This window comes from Rhinolophus hipposideros, assembly GCF_964194185.1.
Source record: "Rhinolophus hipposideros genome assembly, chromosome: 19".
NCBI classification, from domain to species: domain Eukaryota; kingdom Metazoa; phylum Chordata; class Mammalia; order Chiroptera; family Rhinolophidae; genus Rhinolophus; species Rhinolophus hipposideros.
The window spans coordinates 43,685,453-43,705,776 of NC_138065.1; the positions used below are offsets into that span (position 1 = coordinate 43,685,453).

At 37.7% G+C, this 20,324-nt stretch overlaps 1 protein-coding gene across 3 annotated transcripts in view; it reads left to right on the forward strand.

Annotated features, from left to right (window-relative positions):
- The first annotated feature begins 4,383 nt into the window (after positions 1-4,383).
- ACBD6 (acyl-CoA binding domain containing 6) overlaps positions 4,384-20,324 on the forward strand; it is a 146,741-nt gene continuing 130,800 nt past the window's right edge. Inside the window, exons 1-3 of one of the 3 annotated variants that reach the window (XM_081025864.1) lie at positions 4,384-5,226; positions 11,290-11,354; positions 13,975-14,071. In XM_081025864.1, coding sequence (XP_080881990.1) covers positions 5,005-5,226; positions 11,290-11,354; positions 13,975-14,071 — 384 coding nt within the window. In that variant the 5' untranslated portion in view covers positions 4,384-5,004. The remainder of the gene's footprint in view (positions 5,227-11,289; positions 11,355-13,974; positions 14,072-20,324) is intronic. The other 2 variants (XM_081025865.1, XM_081025866.1) reach the window with 2 other exon arrangements.

Genomic DNA, 20,324 nt, shown 5'->3' on the forward strand with positions numbered 1-20,324 from the left:
AAGGTCAGTACTCTAATTTTTCTGTTGTGATTGCTTTTTTTTTTCTTTCTCACATTTGGTATAATTCTGCTGGTTCTTTCAGTTGAAGGAGGTCAAATGAACTTCAAGATTATGCAAATTAAATAATACAGTCTAATATCTTTTTCTACCCGCTTATCTGTCTATATGCTAAAGTCCCACTAATGTGCTTAAAGCATTGGATTAAAGGCCATGGGTTTCCTAGAAGATTATGTCCTAGATAAACACTGTCAGTTTGATTCAGGGACCTAAAAATAAGCCACTGACCTATAAGAACTCTATTCTTTTAATATTTGCCAAGGAATGCAGCCTTTGTTAACCAAGGTTTTTTCTCTTAGGAGCAAGTTAACATATATTCCAATTTTCAGTTTATGCTGAATAAGAGAAAAACAGCTAACTATATTTCTGCTGTTTGTATTGAATCTTACTTATTATTGAGAACAAACAGTATTGCTAATTTTATACCACTGTGCCTTTGCCCATGCTACTTCTTCTGCCTGGTATGCCCTTTTCTACACGATTTGTAATATTTTATTGCCCTTATTCATTCACTATCTGTAAACCTTTAAAGAACTATGTATCTCTTACACATTCATTGATTTATGTATTCAATAAAGATTTAGCTATGGGCCAGGTCTGCAGAATACAACAGTGATAAAAACAGACACAAATCCTTGCCTTCATGGAACTTATGCAGAAATGATGTAATAAACAAATAAAATATATTGTGTTAGATGGAGGTTAAGTACTAAGACCTGAAGGAGGTGAGGACAAATCATGTGGATATCTGGGGACAGAGTGTTCCGGAAAGGGACTGGAAAGTGAAAAGGCACTAAGATGGGAGTATGTGGATTATGCCTGGTTTGTAGAAAAGCCACGAGGAGGTCCATGTGGGCTGGAGTAGAGTGAGAAGGAGGAAGAATGATTTTGTTCATCCTGGCATCCTTAGGGCTTAGCACTGTCTGAAGCATTAGAAATTTACGTATTTTTGATGAGTCAATGAATGTTTTGATGGTAATGTAAAAAGTGTCAATATTTCACAAAACTTGAATTGTACTAAATCCAGTCCAGTAACTTTTTAATGGAACTATTTTGTCAGCTTCCCCAGACTTTGGTTTTGCCATTGAAACAGATAGGACTTTTGTTCATTCAGATTTCAGGTTAGTTCAGGATGCTTTGTTGGAATAGTTCACAGGCAAGTTCACATCTTCTCTTTGCACTTCTGTTAAAGTGCCAAGAAACAACGGTGGCCTACAATGAATATAAACACTGGAAAACACCAGCAAACACTGTTGGGGAGTCTAATAACATAGCATTCAGATCTCTGAGCAAAGTTTTAACAGCACTGCTCAGGATCACTTAAAGAAATTGCCAGTCTGAGGACTTCGTTTGCTTTCAAAACTTATTTCTCAGAACATTCATTGAATTTGTATATAGTATACTATGTATATAATCTTATTAACGTTTATTTTATTTGCAAGAATGACTTGCTGTTAGCAGCAGATGAGGCCATGACTATAGATATGAACAACCTGACAACCACTATAAGCAAGACTGATTAGAACTTGCCCACTTTTCTCTTGCCTGCACTTCGCCCGTGCTCTCTTTGGATTCCACGTGTTAGCCTCGCCAGCTATTGCTTTCAACTTGTCCGTGGATCTCTTTGAATCAGAACCTCTCTATGTTGATTGTTAAACTTTAATTCCAGTAGGAGAATCATAATACTTTCTCCTGTCTTCCTGATTTTTCAGCTGATTTTTTCCTTGGGATTCAGAAAAACAAATACAGCTCCCTGCAGTTTCCAAGAAATGCTTGAAGGTGAACACTAATTGTAAAAGGTCCTTTCCCTCAAAGTTCCTAATCGTTTTGGAGTTTTGATGGAATCTCGAAGAAATGAAATGTTATCAAGTGTCAACGTCCTCTAGCGAGAGACCTCCAGGAAAGTACCTATAGTAAACTGAATTGTACTTACTATTTGTTGCAGCCAGGAAGAACACACATGATAGGGAACTACGGACTGTCTCAATAAGAAGGTGTTCAGAAAGAACCTATTAGAGGATTTGGGCTTTGGTTGGTGACTTGAGGGAGAGGCTAAGGAAGCAGGGGTGTACTCTTGATTGGATGCTGTCAGAAAGCTGGGGCATCTCTATGAACAGGCATCTTAATATATCTTCTCTGTAGCTAGAGAAGGCTAGCATGAGAATAAAGTTATAATTTGTAAGGGAGTAGTAATCACTCATTTTGGCCAAGAGAAAGGGTATTTAGTCGTATTTTGTGGTTGGCAGTGATCTTGTTTTTGCCTGTGCTTAGACAAACTTACGAAGTGCTTTGCTTTGTCTTATTTTATCATGGTTTCAGAATGACCGTTTCTGAGGTTGGCATTTTGTGAGATTATCTCTATCTAACAAGAGAATAACAGGGCTTAGCTGTGAGTGGCAGGACAGCTTCTGAATGCCAGCACCTTCTCTTCTTATTAGATTCTCTACTTAGTAATTTCTCTTTTTAGTTTCTGTACCTTGCATCTCTACTGTGCAGCCCTGTGCTTCTCTACTTAGCCACTCTGCTGATTTCCTACCTCTAATGTGGAAATGACTCCGCGTACCTGAAGTAGTAGGGATTAAGTCTCCTAAATAGTAAGGGATTCAATAAGTAATCACTTCTTAACTGCAAGAATTTATTCATCAGCCATCCCTAGACTGGATTCTGAGTGCCTGGAGGGCAGGGACTAACAGTGGCACATTCTGGATACTGTTAAAATCAAACAGTAGTGGTGACCAGACTTGAGAATCCCCTGAGCAGACAAAACCAGTTTAGTCATACAAGAAAAGCTTAATTTAGCTTATTTTGCAAGACAAGCGAGGCTAACTTGACCTGGGTCACTTCTTGAGTATGCCTCTGAATATCATAAGCAAAACTTAAATTGTTCCCCCAAATTGATATGAGGTAACCACTAACCAATTCTTTCATTTAAGAAAATTTTATTGTTATAACCAGTCACTGTAAAGAGTAGTCACTGCCTCCACCCTATATATGCTGCTTTATAACAATATACCTCTGAACTTCATTCCATGTTTCGGTTTGAGTGCTCCGGGTTTACAGACTGCCTTTTCAGTGTGTGCACAATAAACTTTTCCTAATTACTGCTTAAATGATTCATGACTTTTATTTCTGTTTTTTTTTTTAAGTGACCTTTTGATAATTCTCGAGGAATGTTTGTTGAAGTCTGATCCAAACTTCACCTTCCTGCCTTTTCTCATTGTCCTCATGATGTCTACCCTTTTCCCCTGCCCACCTATCTCAAGCCTAACGCCAAAAGGTCAATAACCATTCTTTAGAACACGTTCTTTGTACCCTTCTGATGGTGCTTATTAACAGTGTTTTGAGTACTAAAGAAATATAGTGTTTTTCTTAAAAAAAACAACACTTAGGACATAATGCCTACTCAGTAAATGTTAACTATTATAATCATGTTATAGCTTTTGTATAGTTTTTTTTTTAAGTTCCCTTAGGGCAAAACTATGTCCTACTTTGTGGTTTCACTTTACAGTGTCTTCAAAGCACAATGTCAAAGACTGAACTTGGAGGAATGTGCTGGGGGCTGGGGGCTGGGGTCGCATAAAACCCTGAGAGATGGGGGTGGGGTCCGCAGGCCGGGAGAGGACTGACTATCCCCATCCATCACACGGTTTGGGCAGCGGAGGCCTCATCTCCCTCCCCGTTTTTCATTCATTGTTCAAGTAAGAGTCTGTCTGGCTGAGCGTAAATGATGAAATCAGGAGGCTTTGACTAGAAATAAATGATAAAGATTTATTCAAGGGTCTCAAGGTTTGCAACCGGAAGCAAAACTGGTGAATAAGAAAGAAAAGCTAAGGGTTCTTACAGTAACAAGTGCATTCCTGGGAAGAATCAATCTTGTCTTCTCAGCCTCCGGGTGGGTCTGAGATGGTAACCCCGTAGGGGATGGCGATGTGGATAAAGGATGTCGGGTGGTCTGGTAAGTGAATCTTCATTCCTTCGTGCTTGGGGGGTAATCAGAGGGTTATCTGGAGCTTTGATGTATATCCAGACATCGACACAGGACTGAAAAGTTCCTAAGTTTCAGTGTCCAGGCTAGTTAAAACAAGCACAGCACTATTTCCTCATAACTCAACCTACTTGATTTCAATCTAGCAGTTTGACTCTAGTGACTTCATTTCATAGTGATACATGCCATTACATATGCCTCGGGACACTCTCAACCAACAGACGCAGGGTTCTGAGACCTTGGGGGGGGCGGGGGGGCTGGGACACACGATTCGGGAGGCGCGGGCTCAGGCGGAACCTTCCTCCTCAGCTTCATGTTTCCGGGACTCCGCTCCTGCCGCTACACTAGCAAATCGAAGGCCTCCTTCCCCCACTCCCGGGGGCCTAGCCCAACTATGGGTTCCGGAGTTGTGACTCGTGATTTCAAAATAAACGATTAACGGACCCCCCCAACGGCAGAACAGTCTCTCCACGCAGCGCACACCCAGCACAGACCTACGAACTCTCCTCTAAGGACGGCGCCTAACGTAGGGCCGCGCACGCCACCCCCACCACCGCAGAGCGCAGCCGGGCGCGTGCTCGCAGCCGGGCGCGTGCTCGCGCGCGCACGCCGCCCGCGCTCCCGTCGCCCCGCCCCTGCCGCCCCCCGCCCCCCTCCAGGACTCCCAGCCCCCTTCGCGGTTGGAGGGTTCTCGGAGCACCCCGAGCGCACAGTGAGCCCCCGGAAGCCGGAGCAGGCAGGTCAACGGGGGACAGCAGTAGAGCGTAGCCGAGCCTGCCCTGCACGCCCAGGGAGAAGGAGGAAGGAGGCAGAGTTAGGTGAGGGAGCGCGGAGTAAGTGAGCTGGGGACCGACTCCAGCTCGGGTTCAGGACCCAGACTGGTCGCCCCGGCCCCCAGGCCGGTGTTACACCCCCATCTGTACCAGACAGAGCGGACACATTGACGGATCGGATAAGGGCATATGGCCTCTCCATTCCTGTCCGCTGGGGCCACCACGGGTGACAGCAGCGGAGAGATGAGCTCTGGGGACGACTCCGGTGATGTGGATTCCCTCCAGAGCCCCGAGACCGAGGCGTCCAAGAGGTTGACGGAGCAGTTTGAGAAGGCTGCAGCCCACCTCCAAGGCCTGATTCACGTGGCCAGCAGGGAGCAGCTTTTGTACCTGTATGCCAGGTACAAGCAGGTAAAGTCGCAGGGAAGGGGTGGATGATGGGGAGAGCGACAAGAGGCCTTTTCAACAAAAACTAATTGTAAACATGCTTGGTTAATCGTTAGTTGTGTGTGTGTGTGTGTGTGTGCGTGTGTGTGTGTGTGTGTGTGTGTGTGTGCACGCGCACGCGCGTGCCCGCGCGCTGTTTTGTTTTAATTAGCCCCTAAGAATTAGCATCATTCTGGACGTGGAAAGGACCAGTCTGCTATCCTCGTCGTGATGTTTACCTGGACACCGAATGACAGTTTTTCTATGTCTTCTCTGACTTGCTCAAGTGACCTTGTCCTTAACGCTTTCACCAGCTTTAGAACCTTTACACATTTAGGATAACAAAATAAGATTTGTCATTCACTCGTGCCAAAGGGATCTACGGATGTAAATATGGTAATGTTAAAAAAATATTTTGAGATCCGAGAGAATGATGTGATTGTAGTTAAAAGGGTGATACGATACAAAATAAAGTATTACTACTTTTATTATTGTGATTTTATTTTTTTTAACCCTAACTATCTTAGACTTATGTTTTGGCTGAATGTGCTTCTGTCTGTTAGATATAAGTATAAACATTTTAGAGCTAGTAAACACCAGATGAAATAATGCCCTTCTTTTACAGAAAAGGAAAGGGATGCCCAAAGAGAGTAGATGACTTGCCTAGATCATACAGATAGTCAGAACTAGAACTAGCTTGTAGGTCCTGACTCTGACAAGGTCCTGAACTTTACCTGGAAATATGGAAATAAAAATAATGTCATGTAAGATGTCATGTAAACTTATCCTTTAAAGAATCATTGGGTTAGGTACCAGAAGGAAACTTAATTGCTTTGTCATCAACAAATACTTGTTGAGCATCTTTTATGTGCAAAACACTTGGGTGTTATGCCTACAGGGAATTCAGAGAAGCAGAAGCATCATGATAATCTGCATTGAAGAGACTTACAAAGTGATTTGAATCCAGATTTAAACACTGAAAAATTGTTGACAAAGTTAAGTAACAGTTCAGGAAAACTCCATCTCTTTGGAGCACTGGAAGCAATGAAGTGTTGAATAATAGCCTGTTTTATTTTATTAATTTTTTAAAAACTCTTGTTTTGCTTTTTGGTATCTATTTCCCCCTGTATTCTTTAAAAAAAAAAAAAGAAGTTGTGGGGTCCCTCTGTATTCCTAAACTGAATATGCTGAGTAGAGATGAATCTTCTTTTGAAGATTGATGAATGTCAATTAAGAATATCAGTTAAAGTGACCTGAGAGATATAATTTCGGTACAGATGGTATAAATCATAGTTTTGAATGAAAATTGCCCCTTAATTGGCCTTGGAATTTGCTTTCTTGCAGAAGTTCTGGATATCTGTTTTCTGTCATTCACATTAAATGACATCAAAGTGAGATTTCTGATTATTTAACAAGAATTCATTGAGCATTGTGCTAGGACTTGTTACATGTCTGACTGATGATTTTCTGGGCAGTGTAAGACTAATTTTCTCCAAATTCCCTATAGAAAATTCTTTTTCTTTCTAGGACATACCTTTATTTATTGATATTAGTATCATCTTTATTAAGCATCTGATTTCCAAGTCATCAGTGAATTAGAATCACCTGTCAGCTGGCAATCATTATGTTTCAAGTACACTCACTTCATCCAGATAGTCTGGAAGAGGCGTGTCCCTCACCTTTTCAAGAACTTGACATTACAGTGTTTAGAGATATTCTGTATCTGAAAAATAAAATTCTTCATTATTAGAGAATAAGATTATGTTTATTTACATATGACATTGGGGTACAGTTTTCATGAATCTCTTCTAACTTTTTTTTAACAGAATTCTGAAACTGTGTCAAAAATGGCCTCTTTGATAGGATAGTAAAGTTGAAAGTCCAATATAATTTTTGTAGTTGAATGAGATAAGGTTGTCAGCAGGAAGATGATATAAGAAAGCTGAGATACAAATTTTTTTTTCCTTAGGCAGAGCCCTAAACTTACCTAATATAATAGCTCTTTTAGTGATACATAATCATTTTAGTGAAGTTCAAAGATATCACACCAATTAAAAAAATTTTTTTTTTGGTCCTCTGAGCATTAGCCTACACTCTCAGCAAAAGATAACTGACCCCTGTGAAAACTATCAATGAAAATTTCAAACTCCAGTTGGCTTCATTTAATAGGAGCCTTCAGCATAGGACAAGTGAGGCTACTTTGCATGTCCTCCTGCTTTAACCTGGGTACACTTGATTCACTGGCATTTGCCATTGGCAATCTTTGTTGAAATAGTCTGTTTGAAGGTCACTGGATATATCACATGTATATCAGAACAGAATTTGTTTATTTATTTTTTATCCTAAAAGTAGTAATTATTGCTTTTTGCCATAAATATTTATTTAGATTTAACCATATGTTTATCAAGGTCTTTGGTCATCATTGCTTCATTCATCCTCAAGATGCTCTGTTAAAGTGGTACATTTTATAACTCTACTTTATAGCTTATGATTCATTAATGATTTGGAAACTTGCTCATGATGTCCTAAAATCCTGTAGTTTTATTTTCCCAGTCTTTTCTGGATCCAGAACTATTCTTTGAATTTGGGACTACAAAAGCTTCTGTGTCATTTGGGATACAGGGTCAGCTGCTGAATGTTTATTTTCAGCTTATGTAATGGTCTGGAGGTAGGTGACTATGGCTGGTAGTGTGGTTCTGCTTCATGCGATCATCCAGGGGCTGTCTTTTTCTATCTGGTAACTCAGCCATTCCCTAAAGCAGCAGTTCTCAAATTATTGTCTAGGGATTCCAGAGAATGCCTGAGACTTTCTCAAGGTATCTGTCAGGTCAAACTGTTTTCAAAATAATGCCAAAACAACATTTGCCTTTTTCTATGCTGTATGGGGGATAAAACTGCTGATGCATTAGTGTGATTCAAGGCATTGACAGTAAACTGTACTAGTAGTCATATTTTTTTACCACCATGTCCTCAGAGTTTAAAAAAAAAAGCCAGTTTCACTTAAAAATGTCTTTGATGAAGCAGTAAAAATGATTTTTATTAAATATTAACACTTGAGTTCAGGTCTTTTTAATATTGTGTATGATGAAATGGGGGGTACACACAAAATACTTCTGCGACACACTGAATTATATTGGGTATTTTGAGGAAAAGCACTGTCTAATTTTTGAGTTGCCAGCTAAACTATCCACTTTTATTAAACATCATTTTTACTTAATAGAACAACTCACAGATAAACTTGCTTATTTTGATTTGAGTATTTGGCAGTTTCTTGAAAATGGATGAAGTGAGCCTATCACTTTAAGGAAAACAACTGACAGAATTTGTTGCCAATGGTAACATTTGAGCCTTCAAGTGAAAATTAGAAGTTTGGAAAATCTACCTGCTATATGAGCTTGACAGCATCCTAATACTTAAACACTTTTTTGATGAGATTAGTGGTGATTTTAATGATTGTAAACTTTTGCTATTGTCAATATTTGGAAGGTCTGCATAGTTCAGTGAACCATATTTTCCAAATATTGCATGGAATGATGTTACAAATTATGTGTGAGTAAAAGATCCATTCAAAGTGGAAATCAGACCAATGGATTTTAATGTAACAACATGAAAAATTAATTGATATGATTTTAGATTCCAGATTGCAACTGACCTTAAAGAAACTACCATTTGTTGAGTTTTGGTGTAGTACCAAAGAAAAATATCCAAAATTATCTGAAAATGCTACTACAATACTTCTTTCTTTTCCATAGTGTATCTGTGTGAAGCTGAATTTTCTTCACATATCTTCAACCAAAGCAACATGTTGCAATAGATTGAATGCAGAAGTAGATATGAGAATATATTAAGGCAGATGTTAAAAGATTTGCAAAATGTAAAACAGTGTCACTTTTTTCACTAAATTTCTTTTCTGCATTACACTATATAGTTGTTTTTCATAAAATTTTGTTATTTATGTTAACATGTAATGAGTTTATTATTTTTAAATTAATACATATTTTAAATTGTTTTAATTTCTAATATGGTAACTATCAATAGATATGACCCACATAAAAAAAAGTTGTTGGGATCCTCATTTTCTATGAGTATAAAGGGATCATAAAACCAAAAAGTTTGAGAACTGCTGCCCTAAGATCTCTTTCCATGGCCAGAGATGGCTCACCTTCACCACATGCATAGGCAAAGGGAAAGAAAGATATTTGTATCACTTTCCCACACATTCAATCCCCTGAGCCTGGGCAGAAGGTGCATCAGCTGAATGACCGTATGTTCAGCTGAGAATTCTATTACTGTAGCAGAAATGGAGACTAGATATTGGTATTTGTTTTTGCCACTTGCTGGTGTCTGGTTAAAAAACAAAAATAGTAATACCTGCTATTTTTATGATGTCTGATAGTTAATCTCATTTCATATTTTTATCTATGCAATAGTTGAGGTGACTGTGGAGATGCCAGAAGTGAAGCCTCGATTCTGTATAATACGTAAAGGTGAATGTTATAGTAAAGGAATATTGGACTTTGGAGACAAAACAGTCCTGCATTCAAATCCTGACTACTGATTAGGATTTACTAATGTGTGAACTGTGACAACCCTGCTCAGCTTCTCTATACTCGTTTATAAGAGGAATTTGTCGTGAGAAACCTAACAGGATTCTTGTGTGGCTCATTTGACATAACATAGGTGAAGCTTTTGTTCAGCAAATGCAGCTCCTGCTCTCTCTCTCCCATGTCCTTTCACAGAAGGGTTGCTCCTGTGGGAGTGTACCGTTTAATACTGATCAGATTGTGATTCATTGCTAAGCAAAGGTTAGAGATGGTAATCATTATGATTTCAGAAATAGATGCGATCATTGGGGCCTGAGAGGGTTCTCAGAATCAGTTCCTTGAGTAGGAAGTGTAGCATTTTGAAAAGCTGAGGGGAGAAGAGAAGGCATTTCAGGTGAGGGGAATAACACTGAGCAAAACTCAGAGTAGGAATCCCTAAGGCAGTGAGTAGACCATCAGCTTGATTGTAGCAAAATTCAAGTGTAAAACAATAATAGGAGGCAGTGGGAAGGTCCCCAAAATGTAGATTGGGGTCAGATTAGGGTATTTAGCATTAGGGAAAGCAGGTGTTTTGTTGAACGCATGTCTAACATATTCATTCTATAGTCAGCAAACATTTTTTACTACCTTAATTAGGCACTGTATCAGTTGCAATGATTAAGAACGGTTTCTTAGAAGCTATGTTCTAATAGAAAGATGAGACTTGACACAAAACTTGCTAACACAAAACGTGAAAAGTGATGTCACAGATTGTATCATACAGAGTAAGTGCTATGAAAGTTCATCGGAAAGGGAGATTTTGGCAGTGGGAATCAAGGACTATATAGTGAATTCTGTACCTGTATGAATTTCATTTATGCTTATTCACAATGAAGATAATTACTGTATATTTTAACTGGATTAAAAATAAGTCTTGACCGCAAGCAAGAGAAAATTAAAGATAGAATTTGTATAGTTGTTGAGAAACTCTTAAAATTTTTTGCACAGCTTTCAACATCTGAATTTATGTTGGTGAGTTTCATAATAGGACACTTTAAATATAGTATGTTTTATCCTGGAAACTGAGGGAGATAAAATGCTAATAGTGATATGACAATCAGCATAAATAAGCAACATTATGAATTCTGATAAACTACTTTCAAGCTTGTTTATTACATGTTTAAAAATTCTATATTATAAATGGTAATAAGGATTGTATAATCCATAGTTGTAATTTGTCATGTATATAATTTGTTTATTAACTTAAGAATGCAATTGTTTGTCACCCATATTTTTTAATGTATTACATTGGTAAACAACAGTTGTTTTATGCAGTGGCCAAGCAGCCTGTATTCAGTTTGTTTTTTTGTTTGTTTTTGCAAAAAAATGTTAAACTTTTTGTTCCATATAGATGTAAATATTATCTAATCTGTAGTTACTAAGTATGCATGATAATTTTGAAAATAAAAAGTTTCTCTGGCATTTCTTTGAAAAATAAATTCTTGATTTCTCCCCTTTCATTTAGGTCAAAGTTGGAAATTGCAATACTGCTAAACCAAGCTTCTTTGATTTTGAAGGAAAGCAAAAATGGTAAGAAATACTTGGAACCTAATGAGGTTGTTGGAAATGGTTTAGGTGTTTAGGAGTTAGAGTAGTGAGCAGATTAAAGAATTATTTTTATATTAATCTTTCTGCTATAGACTGCTAAGAGCAGGCAATTGAGAGAGAGATTAAAAGCGGATTCCGCTTTTAGCTAAGTCTGCTAAAGGATTCTTATGCCATGATGTTGGTATGTAAGACGCTCACAACAGACGTACATTCCTTACATAAGAATGTAGCCTCTTAGTGACCATACGAGCTACGGCTGCTGGCAGTTTTCCTTTCCTAACATACAGCCCCCGTAGGACACCACTTCTTCCTCTGGAGGGATCTTTGGAAGAAGGCCAGGAGAATGAGAAAGGGGGAGAGCAGGGTAAATCCTCATTTCTTACTCTTCTCTCCCGCCCCAGTTTTATGTCTTCATCTGTAGTGCTCTTCTGCTCCTTGCCCCACCCCACCACTGTAAAGAAGTGCTTATCATAACCTCTTGGGAAGAAGGAAGAAAATCAGATGCTGAGTCGACTTCTTTCCTGAATACATAAAAAGATTATGCCCTCCCCAATTAATTCAAAGGTTTCCTCTTACCATATGAGGCTGTATTTCCTTACCTTGTCTAAGTGAAAAAAGATAAATTGCACATAGTAGAGGACCTTAATTATAACAGGAAAGACTTTGAAGCATCAGCCCTGGAATTAAATGTATAGAGGGTAAGGTTTAAAAAACATGAAATATGGTTGTAAAGAGAAGTGCTAAAAATGGATTTTAACTTTTCATTCTAGAGCAGTGCTGCTCAAAATGTGGTCCCCTGGATAAGTTGCCTGTTGATGAACTGCTTGTTACCAAGCTGTAAGGAGATGCAGAGCTTGAACCTGAACGTGAATCAGTTACGGCATTAAGCACACTGTTTAGTTCAGCTGACTTGTGTGTGTGTGTGTGTGTAGGACGTTCACAGTGAATAAAGCGCTGCTTTGATTTTCATTCTGGCACAAGCTTTCTTTGCTGATGATAATAAGTAGTCCTCTGGCACTTTATTACTATTGTAGAGAATACCTGATGGAACTTCTGTTGTGAGTTTTCTGTTGTAGTTTATGAAGTTTCATAACTTCACCATTATTTTTTCACTAGAGTTGCCTGTTTTTTCATTGTTTTTGACAATTTTAAAAAGTTTAGGTTTTACAACCATTATGAAAATATTTCAGGTAAGAATCATCATTGCATGCTAAAAGCATTAAATGAAAAGCTACTGGGGAACGATACTTACACAGTCCTACCCACAGTTTACTTATTAATTACACAGAAGAAAACTGGAGTTATTGCTTTCACCAAGTCCTCAATCTTATCATTGATGATGAGATAAACTGATAACATGTGCCCCCAGACATGAGGCATTGTAAAAAGACATGTCACCCCTATATTACTCTTGACAAAGTATTTAACCTGATACTAATCATGAGTAATAGTTTTTAGCATGAACACTCTGTAGTTGAGGAAACAATCAGACAAATCCAAATTGAGGGATGTTTTATAAATATCATGGAAGAGGCTAAGCATATATGAAACTCAACGCTGAATCTTGATTGGAATCTGGTCTGGGAGAAGGAAGCAATAGAGGATATTGGGAAATCAGGGAAATTTGAATGTTGACTATATATTTTTGTAATGGTGTTAATGTTAAGTATCCTCACTTTGATAATATGTTGATATGTTTAGGGATAAAGTGTAGGATGGATACGAGGAACTCTCAAGAGATTCAGTAAAGATAAATTTAGGAATCCTCAGTAAGATGTTATATTCATCATAGGAGCAAGAAACTAGTAGAAAACACTGTGGGACTGAGTTGTCTTTTACAGTGAATCAGGGCATCTCTTTCCTGGTTGGAAGTAGAAAGAATTGGCATGGAAAAACCAAGAAGGAGCCTGTCCTGGCGGCTTGCAGAAAAGAAAAGGATGACCTAGACGGGGCTTGGTACTAAAATATGACTCTTGGTAGGAAGTCCCTACCTTCTTACTCATCAGTATTCTGTCCTCCCCTGCCCTCACTTTTGAAGTTCCTGCCCCAAGGAACCACTGCTAGCAGCTTACAGATGAGGTAACAGCAGAAGGGGAAGGTGTATTTCTCACATCTTAAATAACAAGTTTGAAACATTTTCTCAAGGAATATTGTTCTGTGTAATGATTAGTTTCCATATTACTGAAATGCCATAAGCACAGTTAATTCATAAGATGGTAACTACTTTTATTGGTTTGTAGATCAGACATTTTAAAAAGGGGTGAAAGTTGGGTTTGGGGGAGTTATAAAATCTTAGACATTACAATGGTTTGTGGTCTTCCAAAGTTCAACAGGTATGTAATATATCTGCATTAGTAGTATTTCATGGGGGAGAGTGATTAAGAAAAAAACTGAAAAGGCTCCTTAGGTGGAGTGGTGAGGTGTGTGTTGCAGTAGACCAATGTAAACGCAAAAAGAGAGGGCTACTCAGCTATGGCTTATTGTGTGTACATTCCCAGCCAGTAAAATGCGTATGTCCGTTTTTTTAATAATAAACTGGAATATGTGGGTAGTGTTACTTACGCAGTTAATGATGCGTCATGTTGGCTGTTCTGTACTGTAGGGAAGCATGGAAAGCACTTGGTGATTCCAGCCGGAGCCAAGCAATGCAGGAGTACGTGGCAGCAGTTAAAAACTTAGACCCAGGTTGGAATCCTCAGGTAAGACTTAATGATCATAAATAATACTTTCCAAAACCATATCGTCTTTCTCTGAAGTAAAGGTTTAAATCTAAGCTTCGGCTTAAGTAACATTCTTAAAGTTGTATTTTCTCAAATCAAAAGATTATAAACTTCCTACCGTATTTATCTATCTAAAAATACTATTGCTTAAATATTAACCAGCTACTGATACTGAGACCATCTCTGAACTGTAGAGAATTTTTAAAAGCAAAACGATAATCTCAATCATGTAAAAATTCAACTTCGCTCAGAATTTGAGAGTTTACCATGAGATCATCATTATTATCTTGAAAAATGGTAGGTTTCTCTTGTTTTTTTTTAATCAGCACCTCTGTGCAAAATGCTTCTTGATAAGGATAAAATAAATAATACTTGTTTCTGCCTCTATGTCTTTTAAAATATATTAGAGAAGATAAAACATACTAAATGTAATAATTGTATGAAACAATAACAACCAAGTGCCAGGGAATCCAGTGGAAGGAGAGATTACTTTGGACGTTGGGGGCTTTGGATATTCTTCACTTAAATGTACCCTCTTTTTCTAGTATGCTTATTGGAGAACATCGAGAAAGAATTTAATAAAGGTGGGGTTGCTATTTTTTTTTTTTAAATGTTAAAACCATGGTTGACAGGGGTTTCAGTGGGATGAAGGCTGGATCAGTACCATGTCAAAAATACAAATTGAATACATTTCTTTTCAATAAAAATATTTAGGCCAATTTTTCAGTGGTGAATTAATTCAGCAATTTTCCATGTTTTTGGAAATAACTAAGTTACTTCACGGGTATATATTTATTATCAGTATGGAGGAATTTTGTTCCATGAATCATAGAATCTTAAAATGTCAGAATTGTGAGGAACCTTAAAGATTATATATTATAACATAAAAGCGTATCTTAATTGAGTACAAAGTGGGAAGAGATAAGCAACCTAGGATATCTTCAGTGATGTGACTGCCTTTTCGAAGTCCTTGAAATATTTCCTGAGATTTTTGATGTGCATGAGTATTCATTCTCAGAAATATTCCATTTTATTAATGTCTTTTATAAAACATCAAGTTTGCATGCAACAGTGTATTATCGAGGTCCTAAGAATTTAAAATCTGAAATTCTGCAGTCAAAATAGGTGCCCCTCTGAGCTGAACTCAGCCTGAACACATATGGCACAATGTTTGTTTTTTTTTAAAAAAAAAGAAAAACGAATTTGAATGTCTTTAGGTGACTACTTACTTGTCAGGTCCAGTCACTATGGTCTCAACTCTTCCCTATTGATTTATGCTCGACTGGTTCCAATGCCTGACCTACGTAGGCATTTGAGTTTATAACTTCTGATGACAGAATTTATGATTTTTTACTTTCAATACCGTAATCACCAAATAAAATTCTATGAATAATAGAATTATAGAATATAGAATAGAATAATAGAATAAAATTCTATTCTAACTATGACTCTTACAAATCCTTGCAGAGTCCATGTGGTTAGGTAGTTCTTTACGGAAATCCAGACAGGCATTAAGGATGCTTTGTAAAAACATATAAATCTTACCTATTGAACATAAACTTGAGTAAACTAAGCAGAACCAAAGGCCCTTTCAAATAAAGATCATTCTTCAACACATTCTTCTAAAAACATTTTAACATCATTATCTAGTTGTAAAGAAGTATTTTATGTTTCACTTGCTTTTTAATTTTTAGTTTAAACACCCTGAGCTGGTTCCCTTTGACTTTTTTTCTCCTTGTTTTTGACTAGTATGGGGCAGAGCATAACCTCAATCTTGACAGATTTGGTATTCAGTTCATTGTCTTTTAGGTTAAAGAGTCATTTATAAAACAGTAACAACTCTCGTATGCTGAATGTGCTAAGTCCTTTACATGTGTTGCCCTTTGAAATTTTCTCAAGAATCTTAAGAATTAAAAACAGTAGTCTGCATTTTAAAAATGAGAAAATTTAGGCAGAGGTTTAGTGTCTTGCCAGCTAACGAGTGATGGTGCTGGGATTTGAACCTATTTTTTTTATGAGTCCAAAGGCCTCACTCTTAACCACACTGTTCTCTGTTCTGTAGCTGACATTTCATTCACACACACGCGATGCCAAAAAAATGTATACACATTTTAAGGGAAAAACTGTATTAAAATTGTAATACTCAATATATACTGATAACAAAAGATGAATACAAGCCACATTTGACTTCTGCAAGTACAAGAGGTGCTCAAAGTGGTTACCATCAGCGTAATTTTAATACAGTTTTTTCCTTTCTTAAAATGTGTATACATTTTCTTGGCACCCTCTGTACAACATGATGATTTGGTACCCATATACATAATGAAATTATTACTGTAATGAAGCTAATGAATGTATCATCACAGTTACCATTTTTTTTTGTGATGAGAGCACCTGATATTACTTTCTTAGCATATTTCTGGTATTCAGTATAGCATTCTTATAATCATTATGCCTGTACATTAGATCTCTAGATTTATTCATTATACATAACGGCAACTTTGTACCCTTTGACCAACGTCTCCTCATCCCCTCCCCTGCCCCACCCTGATAAACACCAGTCTACTTTCTGCTTCTGAGTTTGACTTTTTAATTTCTTTTAGATTCTACATACAAGTGATGTCATCTAATATTTGCCTTCCCATGTCTGGTTTATTTCACTTAGCATAATGCCCTACCGGTTCATCCATATTGTCACCAATGGCAGGATTTTCTTCTTTCTGAAGAAATATGCCTGAATAATATTCCAGAGTGTGTGTGTGTGTGTGTGTGTGTGTGTGTGTGTGTGTGTGTGTAGCACATCTTATTTATCCATTCCTCCAAAGATGCACACTTAGTTTGTGTCCATTATCTTGGCTATTGAATAACTCCCATGTGAATAATGCTACATGGAAGTGTAGCTATCTCTGAGATCCTGATTTCATTTCTAGAAGTGAGATTGCTGATCATATGGAAGTTCTATTTTTAATTCCCACCAACAGTGTAAATAGAACCATTTACAATGGTTCTATTTTCTAAAACTCAGGAATTTTACCATTGATTCAATATTATTGTGAAATCCATAGTCCACGTTAAAATGTGTTTATCTAAAAAATGTCCTTCATAGTTATTTTTAAAAATCCTGATCCACCCTCCAATTTAGGATAATGCATTGCATTTAGTTGTCATGTCTCTTTAGCTTCTTTTAAACTAGAATAGTTTCTCAGCCTTTCTTATTTTTTTCTTGACCATTAATTTTGAAGAATATAGGCCAGTTATTTTGTAGAATGTCCCTCATTTTAGGTTTTCTTGATGTTTCCTCATAATTAAATTCAGATTATGCATTTACAGGAGGAATACCACAGAATTGTGTCCCTTTTAGTGCATTATACCAAGAGAAACATGCTGTCTGTTTGTCCCAATATTGGTTATGTTGGCTTTGATCACTTGCCTTAGGTGGTGTCTGCCAGATTTCTGTACTGTAAAGTTCCTATTTTCTCTTTGTAATTAATGAGTAATTTGCGGGGAGATACTTGGAGACTATGTAAATACCCTTTTCCTAATCGGATTTCACCCACTAGCTTTATATCCATTAATGATTTTCTAACTCCATCATTTCTTCTGCATTTATTACTTAGCATTCCACTGTAAAGATGGGCTTTCCCTTCTCCCCCACTTATTTATTTATTCATTGTCAACAACTGTGAAATGTCTAGGATTGTACCCTACTTGCAAGCTAATAAGTTAGCCTGTTACTGTTCCTTACATGCTGGCAGAGGTACAAGACTCCTGGGTCTGAGCCAAAGGACTTTATTATTCATGGCATGGCAAATTGCATGAGCTTCATTTGATTTGCATTGGTTTCTTGTGTTCCCCAAATCCCCTGGGGATGACGCAGGTGGGCCTAGATGGATTCCTATATATGCAGTGGGTTGTGCTCCACGGGGGGAGCTCTGAGCTTTGGGGATTCACCACTTTTATAGCAGGTAGAAGCTCTTTGTTGGGGGGTTAGGAAGACATTCCCTCATCCCTGAGGGTGGCTTACTGTACCCAAAACCCTGAGAAATGGCCCCGGTAAGGAGTGGTCAGAGCCTAGCATACTGAACGAGAATGTGCAGGGACGCTCAAGGCTTAGGGTTGATTGCCTCCCCCAACATTATTGATATTAAGTCATTCGCTCATTCTACTCATTAATTGTGCACCTACCGCATGCAAGTTATAACTCTAGGGGCTGGGGACACAGCAGTGAACAAAGGAGAGCCATTCCTGCTCTTAGGGAGCTTACGGTCGGGCAGACCTAAGTAATTAAGTAAATATTATAGTGTGTTAGAAGGTGATGAATGCTGTGGAGAGAAAGCAGGGGAGAAAGTGAGGGTGTACAGGACATGAGGTTATAATTTTAAATAAGGTGGTCAAGGAAGGCTCACTGAAAAGGTGGCATTGATCATAGATTTGAAGAAGTGAAAGTGAGCTGTACAGTTCTCTGGGGACGAAGAGTCTTGCCTGTAGAGGGAATAGCCAGTACAAGTCACTAAGGCAGGATCCTGCCTGGTGTGCTCTGGGAACTGCGACCGGGACTAGATGGGTATATGGGAACGAGGTGAGGTGGGGAGAGGCAGAGAAATAGGAAACGAGGTAGAATGGGGCACGTGGACTATTCTATAGTAGGAAATATGTTTTGAAATCAGGCAAGAAAATTAGAGATCTTTATTAAAAGGTGATGAAATGATCATCAAAATGGTACATACTTACCTTGGGCCACAAAAATATAGGATAAAGAGAAATGGTAGGAAAATATCTAGAATGTTAGTTTGGGTTTGTTATTTTTGCCTCTTTCAGTGCAATTCTTGAAGGCAACGATCATTTCAGACTTCAGCCAACCAGTCTGCAGGAAGACACGGAAGGAAGAAATACAGCTTTGCTAAGAGAACATTCCCTAACTGCAGCCTGTAATCTATGTTAACTGAAGAGGCTTTTACTCTGGATGAGAAGGGAAATACACTCTTTGATTGTAAACTTGTAAAGAGATGCAGGTATTCTACAAATAATATCTTAATGAAAATAACATAGGCATATGGAAATAAAAATCCAATCAGTATGAAAGAGTTTAAAATGAAACTTACGAAGTTTCTTGCCCCACACATCATATACTCATTCAGTCCCGTTTCTAGAAGTATCTTTCCACTTGCGATTGTTTTTGTAATTCTGCACTGCTACCTCCATAACACTAAACTCTAAATTCTTTCTTGTACAAAAATGTTCTTTGTAAATCGAATGTTTATTTGTCTGACTTATATGAATAGATGAAAGTTAATCTGAGTAGTTTCTGCAGTTTCTTTCTGTTTGCCCTCTACCTTCCTGTATTTGTACTCACACCTAGTAAAACCTCTTGTGACCACCAGAGGGAGCAAAGTTCATTATAAAAAACGATTTTATTCTCAGGAATTCTAGGGCTTTCTGTGTCTTTCAACATCTAGTCTCCTGCCTTTTTTTCCTTTGACTCCTTAGATCTTTAAAACTTTTATGTTTACTTGGACTCTTATTGGTAACTTTATTTCTCTTCACCTTGCTGGTCTGATGACTCATAGACTAGCATCCATTCATTGTATTATATTCGTGTATTGTCTATGGAGATAAATAGCACAGATAGGAGAACTGACACTATTCTCTTTCGTTCTCATAGCCACATAAGCGATCATCTATCTATTCAGTAGCCATATAGCCTTTTGCAAAACTTGCTCTATTCCTGTCTGGGTTTTATCGCATTGTGTATTTATTTTTTACCTATAAAAACTCGAACATCAGAGTAGATAAATTTGTTCATATAGTATGCTACCTATAAAGGTTGTTATAACTTTTAAAATGTCTATTTAAAAAAATAATTAGGCAGATAAGTTTTTTGCCAAAAACTTATCCTCTTTAATCTTTTTCTCATTCAGATTTAATTTTTTGCTGACTATTGGGTATTGGTATTAAGTTGTGTTTCTTTTCTCTAGCTTCCTTATGCTAGAGAATCATTCTGGAAGCTACATTTTCTCATGTATTAAAACTCACCTCAGAAAGAACCCAGTGTAACTCTAATGCTTGATAGGCTCCTCAAAGTCTAGGGCCATACTGCATTCCTCTTTGTGTGTCCCATCTACACTGCCTTAAGGTTTAACAAGGGCTGCAGGTACTTACTAAATAGTTCTTAGGTTATTCTAATTTCCTTCTCAAATAACAGTAATCCCTTTACACTCTTAGGACCTATTTT